General features: G+C 43.8%; 1 protein-coding gene across 1 annotated transcript; it reads right to left on the bottom strand.

The window, feature by feature from the left end:
- Positions 1-2786: 2786 nt before the first annotated feature.
- Positions 2787-20220, bottom strand: SDE2 (SDE2 telomere maintenance homolog; the record flags this gene model as incomplete). Its single annotated transcript, XM_080698911.1, has 7 exons — positions 2787-3008; positions 6002-6509; positions 11125-11236; positions 12760-12929; positions 16832-16943; positions 18807-18924; positions 20101-20220. 7 exons carry the CDS (start codon positions 20218-20220, stop codon positions 2787-2789), a joined length of 1362 nt encoding a protein of 453 aa, XP_080555037.1.
- Between the last annotated feature and the right edge of the window lie 1986 nt (positions 20221-22206).

Below are 22206 nucleotides of genomic sequence, written 5' to 3'. Positions count from 1 at the left end.
TTAGAGATAGAATGCCCCTGAGTCAATCTCTGGTACCACAAAAAAGAAAAATATCTTCAACACAGAGTTTGGGGGGTATAACTCAGGGATATTTGATCCCAGTATTTGATATATATGTAAAAAACCTAATAGAAATAAAAAACAGACCATTCTGTAATCATAATTGAAGAGTATGACAATCTTCATGATTGAAGATTTTAATATCCTCAGTACATTAATCAGCAAAGACACAGAAGGTCCAAACAAGTCTATCAACCACCTGATAGAGCTGACGTCACCGCACACACCCCCAATTCAGAATACTTCACCAGGACATACCAAATACTGAGTTATTAAATAAGTCTTGATAAAACCAAAAGGATTGAAATCATAAAGAGGATATTTTCTGAACTCAATGAAATTAAAGTAGAAATCTGTAACAAGACTTAGGGGAAAAGAGACATTTGCAAATTAGACAACATACTTATAATTCATGGATTAGCTTGGGGTTACTTTGTTCTTCAAAGACAATTCACAGAGGAATTAATTTTTTTTTGGGGGGGTGGAATTGGAGATTGAACCTAGGGGTATTCTACCTCCAAGTTACACCCTCATCCCTATTTTTAATTTTTACTTTGAAAACAGGGTCTCACTAAGTTGTGGAAGGCCTCACTAAGTAGCTTAATGAGGCTGTCCTAGAACCTGTGATCCTCCTGTCTCAGCCTCCCAAGTACTGGGATTACAAGCATGTGCCACCACATCCAGCTAATAAAAAATTCTTGAAATGAATGATAATGAAAATATTAAGTTGGGAGTGGTGGTGCACACCTGTAATCCCAATACTTGGGAGGCTGAGATAGGAGGATCACTGGTTCCAAGACAGGCTCAGAAATTTAGTGAGGCTCTCTTTAACTTAGAGAGACTTGTTTTCCAAATAAAAAAATAAAATATGGCTGGGGGTGTAGCCCAGAAGTAGCCCCAGGGTTCCATCCCCAGTACCAACACATACACACACACACATACATATATACGTATATATATAAAAGAAAATATATTAAAACGGTTAAGATGCAACTAAGTATTTAAAGAAAAATGTAGTTTTCAATACATTAGCCAGGCATGGTGGTGTATATCTATAATCTCAATACTTAAAATGCTGAAAAAGGAGGACTGAAGCTTTAAGGTTAGCCTGGGCAACTTAGCAAGACCCTGTTTCAAAATAAAAAATAAAGCCAGGTGTGGTGGTGCACGCTTGTAATCCCAGCATTTGGGAGGCTGAGACAGGAGAATCACAGTTTGTGGACAGCCTCAGCTACTTAGTGAAACCCTCTGCAACTCAGTGAGACCCTGTTTCAAAATAAAGAATAAAAAATAGGGCTTAGGACATAGCTCAGAATAGAATGCTGATGGGTTCCATCCTCAGTACCACAAAAAACAAAAAACAAAACAAGACAAAAAAATAAAATAGGGGTATAGTGTAGCTCTATACCAGGTGTAGAACATCACTGGGTTCAATTCCCAGTACTTCCACACACAATTGTATTAAAAGTCTAAAAACCAATGACCTAAGACTTAAGAAAAAACAGGAGCCAGGCATGGTGATGCATGCTTGTAATTCCAGTACTTGGGAGGCTGAGACAGGAGGATTGCAAGTTCGCAGACAGCCCCAACTACTTAGTGAGGCTCTCTGCAACTTAGTGAGACTATTTCAAAATAAAGAATAAAAACTAGGCTGGGAGCCGGGCGTGGCAGCACATGCTTGTAATCTCAGTACTTGGGAGGCTGAGACAAAAGGATTGCAGGTTTGTAGACAGCCTCAGCTACTTAGTGAGGCTCTCAACTTAGTGAGACCTTGTTTCAAAATAAAGAATAAAAAGTAGGGCTAGGGGCTGTAACCCAGAGGTAGAATACCCCTGAGTTCCATCTCCAGTGTTGCAAAAGATAAATAAATAAAAATGACCAGTATCAGAACAAAAGTTATCACCACAGTTTCCACATATATTAAAAAGAAATAAAAACTGAATATGAATAACATTATGTCTGCAAATCTGAAAACCTGGGCCACATAAATATATTCTTTGTGGAATATGACTTGCTTAAATGATACAGAATGGAAAGTTAGGCACCGTGGCACATGCTAGCAGTCGCAGGACAGGAGGATCGCAGGTCCACTGCCAGCCTCTGCAATTTGTGAGGCCCTGTTTCAAAATAAAGAATAAAATTAGGGCTGTGGATGTAGTTCAGAGGTAGAATGCCTCTGGGTTCAATCCCCAGTACCTCAAAAAAATAAAAAATAAAAAAAATAAATGATACAAGATGGAGACAAAAATCTGAATAGCCCTATATTTAAGAAATCATTATTTTTTTAAAAAACTTTCCTATAGAAACTATAGCTGAGCAAATAAGGTGACCTGAGGGGAACGGAAGGGATGAAGAGGGAAATTCCCTGATGCACATGATGTACATTCACACATATCAAAGTCAATCACTAAGCTAACCTGAGGAGGGAGGGGAGGGAGTGGGTGGGACCTGGGGAAGGCTGAGTGCTGCGCGCATGTGCGCCTCTACCATCTTGTGCTCTATTAAGATGTATGACTACAGTGCACCAAGAAAGATTTTTAAAAACACACTTTCCTACAAAGATATTCAGACCCAGATCCCTTCATCCATTAATTCTATTAGTGTAATAAAAAATGGAGCAGTTAGAATTGGGTTGTTAAAAAATTAGCTTTTAATAACAGTGGGCGTCCAGCGGCAGGTTATAAGGTAGCCCACACACGGGGAATCGTGCTGATGCTTCATTTCTTTCATTTCTTCTTTCCTTTCAAAGGCTTGGCAAATAAGGCCGGGTCGATCTGCTCCTTTGCCAGCCCCCTGACGGAGAAGAGCCGGGCTGCCCGCTCCTGGAGTGTGCCCCCACACTTGAGCCCGAGGGCCCTCAGCTCACTCTTGAGCTTCTCCAAACCCAGCAGCTCCAGTTCTGTCGCAGAGCTGAACGCCAACAAATCCACAGCCTCCCGACCGAGACCCTGAGGACAAGAAAGACAACATTTAGAACAGGCTCTTTCCTCTAACCTAAACATTCCTGCAATTGTCAACATTTTTTAGTACTAGGGATGGAACCCAGGGCATTCTACCTCCAAGCTACACCTTCAGCCCTATTTTTTTATTCTTTAATTTAAAACAGGGTCTCGCCAGGCGTGGTGGCCCCGTGCTTGGGAGGCGGAGACAGGAGGATCGCGCAGGTTCGAAGCCAGCCGTGCTGGCTTAAGAGACCCTGTTTCCAAATTTTAAAAAAAGTATACAAAATAGGTCTGGGAGTGTAGCCCAGAGGTAGAAGAGCTTCCAGGAACCCCAGTACCACCAACAAACAAACAAACAAACAAACAAACAAACAAACAAACAAACAAAACAGGGTCTCACTGAGTTGCAAAGAGCTTTGCTAACTAGATGAGGCTGTCCATGAACCATGATTCTCCAGTCTCTGCCTCCCAAATGCTGGGATTACAAGCGTGCGCCACAGCAACCGGCTTGCTTTTTATTCTTCATTTTGAAACAGGGTCTCAATGAGTTGCAAAAGGCCACACTAAGTAGCTAAGGCTGCCAGTTTCATTTTATTTTTGGCACATGCCTGTAATCCCAGTACTTGGGAGGCTAAAACAAGAGGACTGTCAGGTATAGGCCAGCCTCAGCAACTTAGTGAGACTGTTTCAAAATATAAAATATAAAAATATAAAATATAAAAATAAATATAAAAATATAAATAAATATAAAAAATAAATATATAATATAAATATATAAAACATAATATATAATATATGATAATATATAAATATATATAATAAATATAAATATAAATATAAAATAATATATAAATATATAAATATATAATATAAAAAATAAAAAAATAAAAAAATAAATATAAAATAAAATTATATAAAATATAATATCTACTGGGGGTATACTGGGTTTAATACTTAGTATCATAAAAAGAGAGGGAGGGAGGGAGGGAGGGGGATGCACAAAGAAAATGACTTATTTATTTATTTGCAGTACTGGGGATTGAACCTAGGGGCATTCTACCTCCAAGCTACACCCCTGGCCCAATTTTATTTTAGTGACATTCTACCTCCAAGTTACACCCCAGCCCAATTTTATTTTTATTCTTTATTTTGAAACAAGGTCTCACTAAATTTCGGAGGGCCTCACTAAGTAGCTGAGGCTGCAGAGAGAACATGTGATCCTCCTGTCTCAGCCTCCCAAGTACTGGGATTACAAGTGTGTGCCACCACACCCGACTCGAAAACGACTTTCTTAAAAAGGCTGAATGTAGCCGGGCGTGGTGGCGCTCACTTGTAATCCCTGAGCTTGGGAGGCGGAAACAGGAGGATCCTGCTAGTTCAAAGCCAGCCTCACTGGCTTAAGAAACCCTGTTTCCAAATAAAAATATAAAAAAAAAATAGGTCTGGGAGTGTAGCCCAGAGGTAGAAGGGTTTCCAGGAACCTCATTACCACAAAAAAAAAAAAAAAAAAAGAATGTAGGACTTAAAAAAGATTTCATAATAAATTAAAAAGAAATGGCCAGGCATGGTGGCGCGTGCTTGTAACTTGTAATCAAAATAAAGAATAAAAAATAGGGCAGGGGGTGTAGCTCCGAGGTCAAATGCCCCTGGGTTCCATCCCTAGACCCACACACAAAAAAAAAAGTCAGCTAGGCACAGCAATGAGGTCGAGACAGGAGAATTGTAGGTTTGTGGCCAGCCTCAGCAACCTTGTGAGGCCCTCTGCAACATAGTGAGATCCTGTTTCAAAATAAAAAGTAAGCCGGGCATTTGGGAGACTGAGACAGGAGGATCGCAGTTACCCTCAACTACTACTTAGTAAGGCCCTTGGCAACTTAGTGAGACTGGGGGTGTAGCTCAGAGGTAGAATGCCCCTGGGTTCCATCCTTAGTACCAGAGATAGATAAATAGATAAAAGCAGGGTTGAAGTGTAGTTTGGAGGTGGTATGCCCCCTTAGTTCAATCCTCAGTACCACCACCAAAAAAAAAAAAAAAAAAAAAAAAAAAAAGAAAAAGAAAAAGAAAAAAGGGCTGGAGATGAGGTAGAAGTCTCTGGGTTCAATCCCCAGTACCATGGGGGGAGGGGCGGGAAGAGCTGTTCTCATCTACAGAAAAGATCTTCACATCAATTAACCATTATTATTCCTACATTCTGATGAGAAAGAAAAAACCCAGTGCCATCTATCATAATGTACTTAGTATCACATGTATTAAGAAAAAATAAAGAGTACCAATTAAGCCATAATGTGATATACTTCTATATATCTGATTTCAGACGAGATCAGGCACCTTCAGGGTGGTATGGCCATAGACTACACATCTGATTTCAGAGATGTAAAATGTGAACAATTCATCTCAGAACTAATGAAATATGGCACCAAGGACACCACCTAGTGACAAAATAGTGTAAATTCAAGACCTAAAAGGAAAACCTCTTTGGGCAGAGGCTTCTCCATCATCTGCACCTCCTCTTAGTATTATGAAATTCACCTTCCATAAGCAGCAGATGGGGGAAAAATTTTTGTGTGTGTGTGGTACTGGGGATTGAATTCAGTTATTCTACCTTTGAGTTAATCCCCAGCCCCTGCCCCCCCCCCAACACACAAACTTACACACTTTTTTTGGGTACTGAACCTAGAAGCATTTTACCTCCATGAGATACTCTTAGACCAATTTGAACCTGATCCTGACTCAGCCTCCCAAGTACTGGGATTACAAGTGTGCATCACCATGCCCAGCTCCGTATTTTATTTTTTATTTGTAAACAGGGTCTTGCTAAGAGCCTTAATAATTTGCTGAGGCTGGTCTTGAACCTGCTATCCACCCATTTCAACCTCCCAAATACTGGGTTTATGGGTGTGTGATACCATGCCCTGCTAAGCATTTTCACTTAATAACTTACAGTGGAGATTAAATGGATTTGGCTTTACACATGAACCCCAAATAAAGCAAGCACTCACGGTGTTTCCGGGCGGGCTGTCCTCTGGCACAGTGTTGGGGACACTCTCCCCATCCTCTCCGGGAGCTACCTTGGCAGTTTCCCCACCAGTCATTTCTTTTGTCTCTTTTTCCTGATTCAGTCCAGCACCAGCTGCTTCCTTTTTTACAAGTTCTTGACTGTCTGTCTCCTCTCCCTCCCGGGTCTCCTCTGTCTCTCTCCCCATCTTCCTCTCACTGTGTTCCTTGGTAGAGGTCTGTTCCAGCTCTTCACACAAGTCCTCTGAAATACACTTCCCAGGGAGGCCAGCCATTGGGCCCTGGGGTTCCGATAAGCCCGGCTCTGGAAGCGATTCTTTGCCCCCCTGGGAAGTACTGGGAAATCCAGCAGCCAGCTGAGTGCCACCACTGCCATTCTCTGGGGTGGAGAAGGAGGTTCCTGAAGTACCGGGTGCTTCTTCACTGTCATCATCCGAACTCTCAGAGCTGGAGCTGGACCCCTGCGCGGCCTCCAGTCCTTCCACACCCAGCCTGTCAGAAGGAAGCAACAGAGGTTCCACATGGTTTAGTGTTCCTACTTAGTGTGGTAGGGGTTGTCCAGGAAATAAGAGTCTGTCTAAACACAAAAATATGCTAGCTTCAGATGCAGAGGTGAATATCAGAAAGACATTTCAGAGGCAAAAATAGAAGGGGAAAAAAAACTGAATGGGACGGGAACTGTGACTCCAAAGGACGTAGAATGGCCCTGGGTCTTTCTCCCCTTTTATTCATTTTTGGCTAGATCTTGGTGTTTTGTTGTGAACCCAGGTGCCCTACTATGCCTTGAGCCCTTAAGATCTTTATTTTATGTGTGTGGTACTGGGGGCCCAGGCTATGGCCCCAGCCCTTTTAAAAATGTTTAGTGTTTGGTTTTTTTTTGGTGTGTGTGTGGATCTGGGGATGGAACCCAGGGGCATTCGACCTCCGAGCTACAACCCCTGCCCTATTTTTTATTCTTTATTTGGAAACCGGGTCTCACTGAGTTGCAAAGGGCCCCACTAAGTAGCTGAGGCTGTCTATGAACTGCGATCCTCCAGTCTCAGCCTCCCGAATGCTGGGATTACAAGCGTGCACCACCATACCCGGCTTAAAATTTTTAGTGTTCTGAAACAGGGTCTTACAAGGTTGCTGAAGAGTCTTACTACATTATTGAGGCTGTCCTTGAACCTACAAACGTCCTGTCTCAGCTTAAGAACTGAGATAGATCAGCTGGGTACAGCGTATAGTCATGTGTCACCATACCCAGCTAGGATCTTTTTCGTGTGTGTGTGTGTGTGTGTGTGTGTGTGTGTGTGAGAGAGAGAGAGAGAGAGAGAGAGAGAGAGAGAGAGAGACAGACAGACAGACAGACAGACAGACAGACAGACACTCACTGACTGGGGGTGGAACCCAGGGGCATTCTACCTACCTCTGAGCTACACTCCCAGCCCTATTTTATTCTTTATTTTCAAACAAAATCTCACTAAGTTCCTGAGAGCAGCCATGAACCTGTGATCCTCCTGTCTCAGTCTTCCAAGTACTGGGATTACAAGCGTGTGCCACCATGCCCAGCTTTTTAAAATATTTAACTTACATTTTTTGTGGTGTTGAGAATTGAACCAAGGGGCATTCTACCTCCAAACGATACCACTAACCCCACTTTGTTTACAAACAGGCCTAAGTTGCTTAGGTTGTTCTTGAACCTGTGATCCTCCTTTCTCAGACCCCAAGTACATGCCCAGCTAGGTCTTTTCTTGTGTGTGGTGCTAGGGATTGAATCCAGAGGCCCTCTACTTCTGAGTTTCACCCCCAGACCTAATTATTTTTTATTTGGAAACAGTATCCAAAATAAAGAATCAAAAATAGGACTGAGGGTGTAACTCAGAGGTAGAATGTCCCTGGGTTCCATCCCCAGTACCACACACACACACACACACACACACACACAAGAAGCCTCTGTTAAGCAAAAGAAGCCAGACACCAAAAGGCTATGACATTCTGAAAAAGCCTTAATCACAGGAATAAGCATCACATTGGTGGTAAACGGTTATCAGGATTTGGGGGGGGGGGTGAGAACTACAAAGGGACCCATGGGAACTGTAATGGGTGATGAAAATAGTTTATCTTCATTATGGTGGTGGTTACATGGCTATATATTATATATTTTCAAAACTCACAGAACTGACCAACAAAAACGGGTGAGTTTTGCTGTATATAAATGACACCTCAGCTGGACATGGTGGTGCATGTCTGCAATCCCAGTACTTGGGAGGATGAGACAGAAGACTCAGATTCAAGGACAGCCTCAGCTACTTAGTGAGGGCCTTCACAATTTGGTGACACCCTGTTCTAAAATAAAGAATAAAAAAAATAGGGCTGGGGGGGGGTAGCACAGAGATAGAATGCCCCTGGGTTTAATCCCCAGCAGCCCCCAACACAAAGTAAATAAGTAATAAAAAAATTATACCCCAGCTGGGTATGGTGGTACACACCTGTAATCCCAGTACTTGGAAAGCAGAGAAAGGAGAATCATAGGTCCGAGACCAGGCACAGCAAATTAGTGAGACCCTGTGTGAGAATAAAAAAATAAGCCGGGCGTGGTGGCGCATGCTTGTAATCCCAGCATTTGGGAGGCTGAGACCGGAGGATCACGGTTCGCGGACAGCCTCAGCTACTTAGTGAGGCCCTCTGCAACTCAGTGAGACCTGGTTTCAAAATAAAGAATAAAAAATAGGGCAGGGGGTGTAGCTTGGAGGTTGAATGCCCCTGGGTTCCATCCCCAAACCCGCAAAAAAAAAAAAAAATAAAATAAAATAAAAGGACCGGGGTATAGCTTGGATATAGAATGCCCTTGGATCCAATCCCCAGTATCAAAAAATAAAATAAAGACGAATATTCCTCTATAAATCTGATTTACAAGAAAATATAGGTAATGCCACTACTTTTTCTCTTAGGAACATTTAGCTCCCATTTCAGAAAGAAAACACAGAATTCCCTGCTGAACTCAAGAGTTACATGACTCAGGTTAATAATTATCTTTCTATATCCCCAGAGGGGAGGCCAAGCAGGAAGGAAGACTCAAACGCACATACCATTTTCTAGAACTTGGCCCAAGGGAACTGAGCTGGTGACCAGAGGACCAAGGGAACCATCAGGAGGAAGAGTAAGAAATGGTAAGCGGCTTCTGTAGCCCTCATCCACGTGGGACACGAAGACCTCAGCAGAGGCCAGGCAAACAGAACCCAGAGAGAACAAGCAGAGCTCCACGAAAGCTGGGTTTGTTGTTTGCGGTACTGGCGATGGAACCCAGGGGGGCATTCTACCCCGAGCTACACCCCCAGCCCTATTTTTTATTCTTTATTTTGAAACAGGGTCTCCCTGAGTTGTAAAGGGCCTCACTAAGTAGCTGAGGCTGGCCGGGCCACGATACTATCTCAGCCTCCCAAATGCTGGGATTACAAGCGTGCGCCACGCCTGGCTCTAAAGCTGGATTTTTAAAAGTTAACACAAGTGCTGGGCGTGGTGCACGCTGGTAATCCCTGCTCTTGGGAGGCAGAAACTGGAGGATTACGCAGGTTTGAAGCCAGCCTTGCTGGCTTAAGAGACTCTGTTTCCAAATTTTAAAAAATATATAAAATGTAGGTGTCTGGGAGTATATCCCAGAGGTAGAAGGGTTTCCAGGAATCCCAGTACCATAAATAAATAATAAATAAATAAATAAATGTTAACACAAAAAGTAATTTAAACAGAAAGCTATCTTTATGTGATGCTTCACTACAAGGAAAAAATTATCCTTTATTATATTTTTTGTAGTACTGGGGATTGGATCCAGGGGCATTCTACATCCTAGCTACACTCTCAGCCCTATTTTTTATTTTGAAACAGGGTGTCACTGAGTTGCAAAGGGCCTTACTAAATAGTAGCTGAGGCTGTCCACGAACCTAGATCCTCCTGTCTCAGCCTCCCAAATGCTGGGATTACCAGTGTGTGCCACCACGCACAGCCTTTATTCTTTATTTAGAAAGAGAGTCTCACCAAGTTGCAGAGGGCCTAAGTAGCTGAGGCTGGCCTTGAATCTGCGATCCTCTAGTCTCAGCCTCCCAAGTACTGGGATTACAAACATACACCACCAAGCCCACTTATTCTTTATTTTTTTGAAATAGAGTCTCACTAAGTGGTGAAGAGCCTAAGTAGCTGAGGCTGGCTACAAATCTGCAATCCTCCTGTCTCAGCCTCCAAAATTACTGGGATTACAAGTGTATACCACCACTCCTGGCTTTTTTTTAATGTGTTTGTGGTGCTGGCAATTAAAATTATCCTTTAAGCCAGGAATAGCGGCATATGCTTGAAATCCCAGTAACTTGGGAAGTTGAGACAGGAGGATCACGGCGTCAAAGCCAGCCTCAGTAAGTTAAGGAGGCTCTCATTAATCAAATGAGACCCTGATTCTAAATAAGAAGTAAAATTGGGCTGGGAGTATAGACTGGAGGCAATATGGGTTCAATCCCCAGTATCCTCCCTTAAAAAAAAAAATCCTTTAAATTTTTCTTTCTTTTTTTTTTTTTGGTGGTACTGAGGGGCTTTCTACCTCCAGGCTTTTTTTTTTTTTTTTTTTTTTAAAACAACCCCAGCTCTATTTTTTATAATTTATTTGGAAACAGGGTCTCACTGAGTTGCTGAGAGCCACACTAAGTAGCTAAGGCTGCCTTTGAACCTGTGCCATCCTCCTGTCTCAGCCTCCCAAGCACTGGGATGCCACCGTGCCCAGCTAAAATTTTTTTTTTTTTTGGTAGTGGTGGTAGTGTACTAGGTATTGAACCCAGAGGCATTCTACTCTGAGCTACAACCCTAGCCCAATTTTATTTTCTATTTTGAAATAGTCTTGCTAAGTTGCTAAGGCTGGCTTTGAACTTGTGATCCTCCCATCTCAGCCTCCCAAGAACTGGGATTATTTAAGGCCACCACGCCGGGCTCAAATTCTGTTATTAAGGCACAAAGCCTTACCAGTGGGAACAATGTGGGCCTGAGGACTACAGGAGCAGGAAACTTTCCCAGCTCCTGTCAAACATTACTTAAAAGTATGTCAGTCCTCAAAGACCAACTAGAAATGAGAACAAAAGATTCTTACCAAAAGCATTTCCTCTTCTTTGCACTGGCTCCTTGGTCTGCTTTTGATTCGTCAGGCCGTTTCCGACTCTCACTGACTGCTGACACCATCTTGCTGGAGGCAGCTTGCATCCCTAGCCAGGCATTTCAACAAGAGTTTCTATTAATCAGGGCTGTCTTTAAAAATTATATAATCTAGCTGGGCGTGGTGGTGCAGGCCTGTAATCCCAGTATTTAGGAGGCTTAGACAGGAGGATCACAGGTTCAAGGACAGCCTAAGCAGGTAGTGAGGCTCTCCTCAACTTAGCGAGACCCTGTTTCCAAATAAATAAAATCAGGCTAGGGGATGTAGCTTGAAGTTAGAATCCTCTGGGTTCAAACCCCAGTACCACAAAATACATGTATATATACACATATATGTAATCTATAGTGCAAAAATATCTGCAATCTAAAGTTCTAGACTTAAAATTCTTAATATGCCAGTTTTATATGGTTAAAATTAATCTCAAATTCACAAAGATTTCAAATAAGCCTTCTGGTTCTGGAACCAGGTATATTTATTTTATTGGTGGTACTGGAGATGAAACCCAGGCGCATTCTACACTCCCAGCTCTATTTTACTCTTTTTATTTTAAAACAGGGTCTCACGCCGGGCGTGGTGGCACACGCTTGTAATCCCCGCGCTTGGGAGGCTGAGACAGGAGGACCACACAGGTTCGAAGCCAGCCTCAGCTACTTAGTGAGGCTTTCAGCAACTTAGTGAGACACTGTTTCCAAATAAAATATAAAAAGAAAAGGTCTGGGAGTATAGCCCGGAGGTAGAAAGCCTTTGGGTTCTACCCTCAGTACCACCAAACAAACAAACAAACAAACAAACAAACAAACATAACATAAAACAGGGTCTAAGTTGCAGATGACCTAAGTTGCTGAGGCTGGCAGGGACCCTGCAATCCTCTTTTCTCAGCCTCTCAAGTACTGGGATTATAGGTGTGTGCCACCGCAACTGGCTCTGGAACCAGGTTCTAAAAACACCCATCTGTATTCCTGAGGCTGACAGTTTTTTGTCCACCCGCCCCCACACACACCTACTGGTTACTAGTTTTCTGTATGTACTGTGTTTCTCCTATTATTTATTTAATAAAAATTTTTTTGTGGTACTGGGGATGGAACCCAGGTGCATTGTACCTCTGAGCCAAACACCCAGCCCTTATTTTTGTTTTGTTTTCGAAGTACTTTTTTTTTTTTGGTGGTACAATGGTACTGGGGGTGAAACCCAGAGGCTTTCTACCTCCGGGCTATACTCCCAGACCTATTTTATATTTTATTTGGAAACAGGGTCTCACTAAGTTGCTGAGAACCTCACTAAGTAGCTGAGGCTGGCTTCGAACCTGTGCAGTCCTCCTGTCTCAGCCTCCCAAGCGCGGGGATTACAAGTGTGCGCCACCACGCCCAGCTTAGTCCTTTCTATTTTTGAAACAGGGTCTCACTGAGTTGCAAAGGGCCTCACGAAGTAGCTAAGTCTGGCCATGAACCGCAATCCTCCTGTCTCAGCCTCCCAAGTGCTGGGATTGTAAGCGTGCGCCACCACGCCCTATATATATAGGACTGGAGCCGGTTTTACATATATATATATAAGACTGCTGGCATCCCTACTCACCTTTGAGCACAGAATCCTCCAGGCGCTCGGCCATCTCGTGGCACTGCTGCTGGTACTCGGGGCTGGTGAAGCAGCGCTTGGGCTCCGCCAGCTTCCGCTGCAGCCGCTCCAGGCGCTTCTGCTCCTTCTCAGCCTCCCGCTCGGCTTGTTGTCTCACCCATTCAGCCATTCTGGGCAGGGCAGGTTTAACAGAACGACACTTCACATGTGCTCAGACAGCCGTGCTTCAATCAACAGGCCTATTCCAGAAGATTATAACGGACCTGAAAACCCCTACTGCCTAGTGACACTGCAGGACAAAGCATTACTCACCCTTTTGTGGGGATGCTGGTGTAAACAAACCTACTGTACTACCAGCACATAGTAATGTATAGTATGTAATACCTGATAATGAAAATAAATCGCTATGTTACTGTATTGTACTGTTTGTTATTTTATTTTGCGTGCTGGGGATCGAACCCAGGGTATTGTATACAGTAGGCAAGCACTTTTATCACTGAGCTTTACCCCCAATTCCTATACTTTAGAGTGTACTTTTAAAGATTGAACCCATGGACATTCTACCTCAAATCTATACCTCTAGCCCTATTGTTTTTTGTGTGAATAGCCCTGGGGATTGAACCCAGGGGCATTCGACTTCTGAGCTATCGTGTGTGTGTGTGTGTGTGTGTGTGTGTGTGTGTGTGTGTGTGTGTGTGTTACTGGGGATAGAACCCAGGGGCATTCTGCCAAGTTACACTCCCAGACCTATTTTATTCCTTTATTTTATTTTTTGGTAGTACTGGGGGTGGAACCCAAGGGCTATTCTACCTCTAGATTACATTCCCAGATCGATTTATTTTATATTTTATTTGGAAACAGGGATTACAGGCGTGTGCCACCACGCCCACTTTATTCTTTTATTTTAAAAGTCTACGTTGTAGAGGGCCTCACTACATCTCTAAGGCTGGCCGTAAACCTGTGACCCTCCTGTCTTAGCCTCCCAAGTACTGGGATTACAAACATGTGCCACTAAACATAGCTTTATTTTTAAAAGCAGGTTTTTAAGCCAGGTGTGGTGGCTCACACATGTAATCCCAGTACTTGAGAGGCTGAGACAGGAGGAATCCAGGTTCATGGTCAGCCTCAGCTACTTAGTGAGGCCATCTGTAACTTAGTGAGACCCCATTTCAAAATAAAGAATAAAGCTGGGCATAGTGGTGCATGCTTGTAATCTCTGTACTTGAGAGGCCTTAGACAGAAGGATTGCACAGGTTTGAAACCAGCCTCAGCTACTTAGTGAGACCCTGTCTGAAAGTATATCCCGGAGGTAGAAAACCCCTTGATTCCATCCCCAGTACCACAAAAAAATAAATAAATAAAAATAAAAATGAATAAAAAGTAGGGCTGGGGTATAGCTTGGAGGTAGAACATCCTTGGGTTCAATCCCCAGCACCCCCCCACACAATAAAAAGCCGGGGTGTGGTGGCATATGCTTATAATCCCAGCATTTAGGAGGCTGAGACAGGAGAATCCCGGTTCATAGAAAGCCTCAGCCATTTAGTGAGGCCTGCAATTTGGTGAGACCTTCTTTCAAAATAAAAAATAAAAAAATAGGGCTGGGGGTGTAGTTCAGAAGTAGAATGCCCCAGCTGGATGTGGTGGCGCATGCTTGTAATCCCCGCACTTGGGAGGCGGAGACAGGAGGATCGCGCAGGTTCAAAGCCAGCTGCGCTGGCTTAAGAGACCCTGTTTCCGAATTTAAATAGGTCTGGGAGTGTAGCCCAGAGGTAGAAGGGCTTCCAGGAACCCCAGTACCACCAAAAAAATAAATAAATAATTTTTTTTTTTAAAGTAGAATGCCCCTGAGTTCCATCCCCAGTACTGGGGGGGGTGGGGGGGGAACGACAGGTTCTTGCTAGGTTGATGAAAGTTTTGCTATGCTGCTGAGACTGGCCTCAAATCTACAATCCTCCTGTGCCAGCCTCCCAAGTACTGTGATCACAAGCATACACTACCTTGCCATGTTTGTTTTTTTATTTTGAAACAGAATCTAAGTTTGAGAGCCTAAGTTGCTGAGGCTGATCTGGAAACAACAATCCTTCTATTTTAGCCTCCCAAGCATTGGGATTACAGAGTGTGCCACCACACCTAAGTACTCTTATTTGTTAAAAAAAAAAAAAAACTTGCTGAAGCCAGCCATGGTGGTGCATACTTGTAATCCCAGCATTTGGCAGAGGCTGAGACAGACTGCGGTTCAAGGCCACCTCAGCTACTTAGTAAGGCCCTCTGAAATTAGTGAGACCCTGATTCAAAATAAAGAATAGAAAAATAGGGCTGGAGGTAGAATTGCCCCTGGGTTCCATCCCCAATAACACACACAAGAATAAAAAGTAAGTAAATAAATAAATAAAAGAATTTACTGAGCCAGGTGTGGAAGCACATACCTGTAATCCCAGTACTTGGGAGACTGAGACAAAAGTATCACAGGTTCAAAACCAGCCTCAGCAATTTAGCGAGGCTCTAGGCAAAATGGGTTAAAGTTGTAGCTCTGAGGTAGAATGCTCCTGGACTAATCCCCAATACCACAAAAAGAAAAAGTAAAAAGAATTTAATTTACTGTATAACAGTACGTCCTGTTCTACCAGCAGCAGCCCCATACATCTCCTGCTTCCCTGTTTTCTGATTGCATCCAGTCTCAACCTGTACCATCGAGGCTCCTGTAAGTACATTCTGCAATGCTCACAAAACTAACCTAACAAAGCACGTCTCAGAACACGGTCCCGCCGTTAAGCAATGCATACTGTATATATAAAGCGCCCCTAGACATGTTTTTGTGGGGAGGGTACATGGGATTGAAGCAAGAGGCATTCTACATTTGCGCTATACCTCCAGTGCAATTTTATTTTTTATTTGGAACTGGGGTCTCATTTGATTGGTGAAAATCTCACTACTTTCTAAGGCTGTCCTTGAACCTGTGATCCTCCTATCTCAGTCTCCCAGGAACTGGGATTACAGCGTGTGCCACAACGTTCAGTCCCTCTAGACATGTTAACGGACTGCACGTGTGTGTGTCTGTATGAGTGTGTATAGACACATACACATACATACATATATATGTACACACACACACTTTTATTTCTGTATTAGTTTTATGTCATAATATAGTTTATAGTAATAATGAACTCATATTGGTTTTTTTTTGGGGGGGGGGTGTTGGTGGTACTGGGGGTGGAACCCAGAGGCTTTCTACCTCTGGGCTATACTCCTAGACCTTTTTTATATTTTATTTGGAAACAGGGTCTCACTAAGTTGCTGAGAGCCTCACTAAGTAGCTGAGGCTGGCTTCGAACCTGTGTGATCCTCCTGTCTCAGCCTCCCAAGCACGGGGATTACAAGCATGAGCCACCACGCCCAGCCTAATGAACTCATATTGGGATATAGGTCCCCAGAAAGGTGCACTGTGCTTAATGCTAGCATGCTACAATGGACTTAACCCACCCCCCAAACAATTATTAAAGCATGGAAAGGATAAATCTGGTAACAGTGTCAGAGCATAAATAGTTTAAGCTTATATTTCTTGTATGTATGATGTGTATAACTCACTAGTGAGAGGAAAGGACACTGTTCTCAAAAAATTAAGAGTCAGGCCGGGCGTGGTGGCGCACGCTTGTAATCCCCGCTCGTGGGAGGCAGAGACAGGAGGATCGCGCAGGTTCGAAGCCAGCCACGTTGGCCGTAAGAGACCCTGTTTCAAAAATATAAAACAGGTCTGGGAGTGTAGCCCGGAGGTAGAAGGGCTTCCAGGAACCCCAGTACCACCAAAAAAAAAAAAAAAAAAATTAAGAGTCAGGCATGGTGGAGCATGCTCATGATCACAGTACTTAGGAGGCTGAGACAGGCGGATCATAGGTTCAAAGCCAGCCTTGGCAAATTAGCGAACCTTTCAGCAACCTAGTGAGACTCTTTTCCCAAATAAAAAATAAAATCAGAATAGGGGTGTAGCTTGGAGGTGGAATACCTCTGGATTTCATCTCCAGTGCAAAAAATAAAAAATAAAGAAACAAATAAATAAAACAAGTGTGTGTCTTACGCTTTTTCATGATTGACATCTCGTAGTCTCCTTCCACTGAGATCCCGGCAAGCTTCTCTATTGGTTGTCTTCTCAATCTGAGCACCAAGGGCTCGGAGCATAGATCCAAAACCTGAGCAAATGTATTTAAAGGAAGAGTGTTAAAATGGATTTAAGGAATCTTGGCGTGGTGACACAGCTTGTAATCCCAGTACTTAGGAGGCTAAGACAGACAGGAGGATCACAGGGACACAGCCAGCCTCAGCTACTTAGTGAGGCCCTCCTCAACTTAGTGAGACTGTTTCCAAATAAAGAATAAAAAATAGGGCTGGGGGTGTAGCTCAGAGGTAGAAAGCCCCTGGGTTCAATCCCCAGTGCCATACACACAAAAAAGTAGAAGGACTAGTACAAGTCAAATTTGAGAAAACAGTCTATAACACAAGATTGATTATTTATTTATTTATTTATTTATTTATTTATTTATTTATTTATTTATTTATTTATTTATTTTAGTGGTACTGGGGTTCCTGGAAGCCCTTCTACCTTCGGGCTACACTTCCAGACCTACTTTATATTTTTATTTAAAACAGGATCTCCTAAGCCAGCGCGCGTGGCTGGCTTCGAACCTGCGTGATCCTCCTGTCTCCCAAGCGTGGGGGTTACAAGCGTGCGCCACCACGCCCGGCTTTATAACACAAGATTTAAAAGTGACCTCTAGCCAGGTGTGGTAGTACATGCTTGTAATCCCAATACTTGGGAGGCTGAAACAGGAGGATTGCAGGTTCAAGGCCAGCCTTAGCTACTTAGTGAGGAGGCCTTCTGCAACTCAGACCCTCTTTCAAAATAAAGAATAAAGCCAGGCATGGTGGCACACGCTTGTAATCCCAGCATTTGGGAGGCCGAGACCAAAGGATCACGGTTCGCGGACAGCCTCAGCCACTTAGTGAGGCCCTCTGCAACTTAGTTAGACCCGGTTTCAAAATAAAGAATAAAAAATAAGGCAGGGGGTATAGCTCAGAGGTCAAATGCTCCTAGGTTCCATCCCCAAACCCACAACCCCCCCCCCCAAAAAAAAAAACCCAGATGTGGTGGTACATGCTTGTAATCCCAGTACTTGGGAGGCTGAAACAAAAGGATTGCAGGTTTGAAGCCAGTTTCAGCTACTTAGTGAGGCCCTCCACAACTTAGTGAGACCCTGTTTCAAAATAAAGAATAAAAAATAGGCTGGGGGTGTAGCTTGGAAGTCGAAAGCCCCTGGGTTCCATCCCCAGACGCACCAAAAAAAATTAAAAAAAGGCTAAAGTGGGCATAGTGGCATACTCCTGTAATCCCAGTACTTAGAAGGGTAAGACAGTATAGCAGGTTTGCAGCCAGCCTCAGCAACTTGTAAGGCCTTCCGCAACTTAGTGACACCATTTCAAAATAAAGAATAAAATAGGGGTTGGAGGTATAGCTGAGGTAGAATGCCACTAGGTTCAATCCCCAGCAAAAAACACACACACACACACACACACACACACACACACACACACACACACAGCTAAAGACTACAGATCTAATCCCAGTACTTAGGAAACTGAAACAAGAAGATCACAGGATCTCTGCCACCCTTAAAGCCCTCCCTAATTTAGTGAGACTCCATTTCAAAATAAAACATAAGCCAGGTGCGGTGGCACACGCCTATAATCCCACTACTTGGGAGGCTGAGACAAGAGGAACTGCCTCAGCAACTTAGTGAGGCCTTCCACAACTTAGTAAGACCTTGTTTCAAAATAAAATAATAAAATAGGGATGGTGGGGTAGCTTGGAGGTAGATTGTCCCTGGGTTCCATCCCCAGTACCCACACCAATCAGGGGTGGGAGTGTGGTTTAGAGGTAAAATGCCCCTGGATTCAATCCCTAGTCATACACACACACACACACACACACACACACACACACACACACACACGATTACAGATGTGTTACAATCAAGTAATCAACATTCAAGTCCTACCTCCTTTCCCACCACAAAGTCTGGGTTCCAAACTATAAACAGCTCCATGCTGCACTGTATCCGTGGGGCTAATGAGGGCTCCATTGCATTTCACAAAGAAGTATTCCACTGGAACATCCTAAAAACAAGTTTGGGTTTTTAATGCCATTTATTACACAATACAATTTTCTTAAAAGAAGAGACCTAACCTATTGCCTTTTTATTACTCTAATTAAAAGCAGAGAGTAGGTTAAATTAGTATTTGTTGAACTGAAAATAAAAACTACTAAAATAAATAAATACAATTTCACTTGATGCATTCTGGGAATTTTTTTCTCACTATACCTAATCGTGACATATACAGCCTTCATTCTTTTCTGTTAGAAATAGGCCATCTGAGTCACGGCAGAAAACTATACAGGAGGATCATAGGTTTGAGACCAGACTCGGCAACTTAGCAAGACTCTCAGCCACGTAGACAGACCTTGTTTCAGAACAAAAATAAAGAAAGAAAAAATAGAAAGGGCCAGGGTGTAGCTTGGAGGTAGAATGCCCCTGGGTTCAATCCCTAGTTTTGCAAAAAAAAAAATAAATAAATATTTGGTTTGCAATGTTAACAATTTGTTAAACTTACAAACAACAGGCGGAGGAAACAGCACAAATGAGGTGTGGTTATAAACAGAGTTCTAGACCAAGTGCCAAAAATTAGATTCAGGGGAAATTCTAAATCTAATTTTTTAGATAACTGACCAGGTTTAGTATCATAATTGGTTTTTAAAAAATAGCTTGCTTACTTGGGAATTAAGTCCCTGGTAGATTTTCATAAATATGCAATAAGAGACCAACAAATATTTAGTGAAAACATCTAAATAACAGGCTCAGAAATCCATTGCCTCAAAAGTTCACGTGTGTGAGTGGTTAGTCTCGACCAGACAAATCCAGTGGCCAGATCAACTATTTCCCTCCCTCGCTGTCCTTTTGTGATTCGTGGATCTGCAGGTCCCTGTCCATAGTATGAATGTAAAGATGCGAGCCTTAAAGGTTACTGGACCTAACAGCCTCGCTCACCGATAAAGACATACAACCAAAGCGTTTGCAACCATGGCATTTATAACTGGATTTGTTTTCACTTTCTGTAGGGAGGAAAAATAACCACCACGAAAGCAAAGGGCTATCTCAGTATTAGCTTGTAACACCTTAAAACTGGAGCAATCTCTGTCTCAAAAACTAAAACCCCCAGAGACTAAGACGCACCCCTGAAATACCGTCTCGGCACTCGGCCCTCTCCCCGCCTTCCAGGAACCGCGATACTCACCCGATCTTGGCAGTGTCTGTAGATAAAGTCCCGTACGGAGCACCGCGCGGAGGCACACCGTACCGCCGTGCACCCGAGGCCGGGGCCGCGAATCCACGCCAGCGGCACTGTCTCCGCCATTTCACCTAGTCCCGGAACCTAGCGACGCCCGGAAATACTTGGCGCCATAACTCTCCCGTCGCGTCTTGATGACGCAGGACCTCACCCGAGGCCCGCCCCGCCCCTCGCGTTTCCGCTCGCCCCGCCCCTCCCCTGGGGCCAGTCACGTGGCAGGCGGCCCAGCGGAGACCGCGGGAGGAGGGGAACCGGAAGGGCCTGGCGGAGGCCGATAAGCTGGTGGAGCGTGAGGACGAGGCGTTGCTAGGAGCGGTTGCTAGGGCGGGGCTCGAGGGACTGGCTATAAAAGGCTGGCGCTAGGTTAGGTTTCGACCGTCCTGGCTGAGAGCGATAACACTGTAACTAAGCACCGCCCCGCGCCGCAGGCTTTGGCCCTTTGCCTTACATCTGTGTAGTTATTTTTGGGTCGCGGAAAATTGCGGCCTGAGAAAGCTGTGCTCCCTGGAGGTGTCGGAGAGAAGCTGCAGTCCCGGAAGCGGGGTGGGGGGGCTGTTTCCTTCGCCCGGAGGAGTCCTGGCCCCCCCTCAGGGAACCGGCCCCGGGAGGCCCCCAAACCGCGGCCTGCTTGGCTCGTCCTCCAGATTTCCGGGGCGTCCTCCGGGTTTCTGCCAGCCAGGCTTAAGTTTATTCTTATTTCTGCCTGTTTGGGCTCTGCGTTATCTCCACTTCATCTGTTTTCAAAATATTTCACTGCAAGTGGGCCCTTGTGAAAGACTGTGTGGCAGGAGTGACGTTTATAGTCATGCTTCAAAAAACCTGCCATAACTTTGATTCTGCACCAGGGAAACAACGTTCGTACGGATTTGCATAACGTAACTTTCAAGCTCCGGCACTCTGAGGGAGTTCCTTAATATTTAATATGCTGAGATTATGGTATTTCTGAAATCCTGAGCATTTTAAAGCGGCTAATGTGGAGCTGGGAGGGTTAGCAGGAGACCTGCCAGCCTCCCAGACACAGATGTATTGGCCCACCGAATCGCGTCCTCTGCTGCTCAGAGACGTGGGAATGAAACAGCTGAGGGCAATGCAACAAAAAATTGAGAAGTCATTTAATTGTGGCGATATGAGAAAAAATAGAATCCCAATGCCTGCGACGCTATAGGTTCCGTTGTCCTTATTTTACACAGGAGGGAAGTGGGAGAAGGAAAGGACCTCCATAGGGATTCCAGTAGACAAAGAAAAATCATACAGAACAATAAAGTCTGTTGTGCCTAGAAGCAGTACTTTGCAAAGGGGTGTTGTGGTGACTCTGGGGTGCGCAGGTGTCTCATCAGGTACATGGAGCCAGTTCAAACTGGAAACCACGAGCCAGCTCTCCATCCCCAGGGTTCCCGAATCTAGAGCCCTGAGCCTTAAATCTCTTGATTACTCATGACTTCAAAAATGACTATTTCAAGCCAGGTGTGGTGGTGCCCACCTGTAATTCCAGTATTTGGAGGCTGAAACAGGACTGTAGATTGGTGGCCAACCTCAGCAACTTAGTCCTGTTTCAAAATAAAAAATAGGGCTGAGAGTGTAGCTCAGAGGTAGAATGGCCCTGGCTTTAACCCTCAACATTATAAAAAAAAAAAAAAAAAGATAAATTCAGGTTTATATAACCTCTGGGGGATACTGGGGATTGAACCCCGGGACATTCTGCCTCTGAGCTACTCCCCCAACCCTTTTTTTATTTTTCATTTTGAAACAGGGTTTCACTAAGTTGCTGAGGGCCTTACTAAAATTCTGAGCGTGGCTTTGAACCTGTATATAAGCACCACCAAACCTGGCTTTACATAACATTTTTGTGTTAGGATAGTATTGTATTCTATAAGGAATCTCTTCTAATAAGTAAAGTCCACATAATTTATTGTTGCTTTTTTATGTGTGGCACTTAGGATTGAACTCAGAGGCATTCCACTCACAGCCCTATTTTATTTTTATTTTGAAACATGATCTTGCTAGGTTAATGAAGAGTCTCACTACTTGTTCAGGCTATCCTCTAACCTATGA

This window comes from Muscardinus avellanarius (genome assembly GCF_963383645.1).
Source record: "Muscardinus avellanarius genome assembly, chromosome: 7".
Classification (NCBI taxonomy): domain Eukaryota; kingdom Metazoa; phylum Chordata; class Mammalia; order Rodentia; family Gliridae; genus Muscardinus; species Muscardinus avellanarius.
This window is presented reverse-complemented; position numbering and strand designations above follow the sequence as displayed.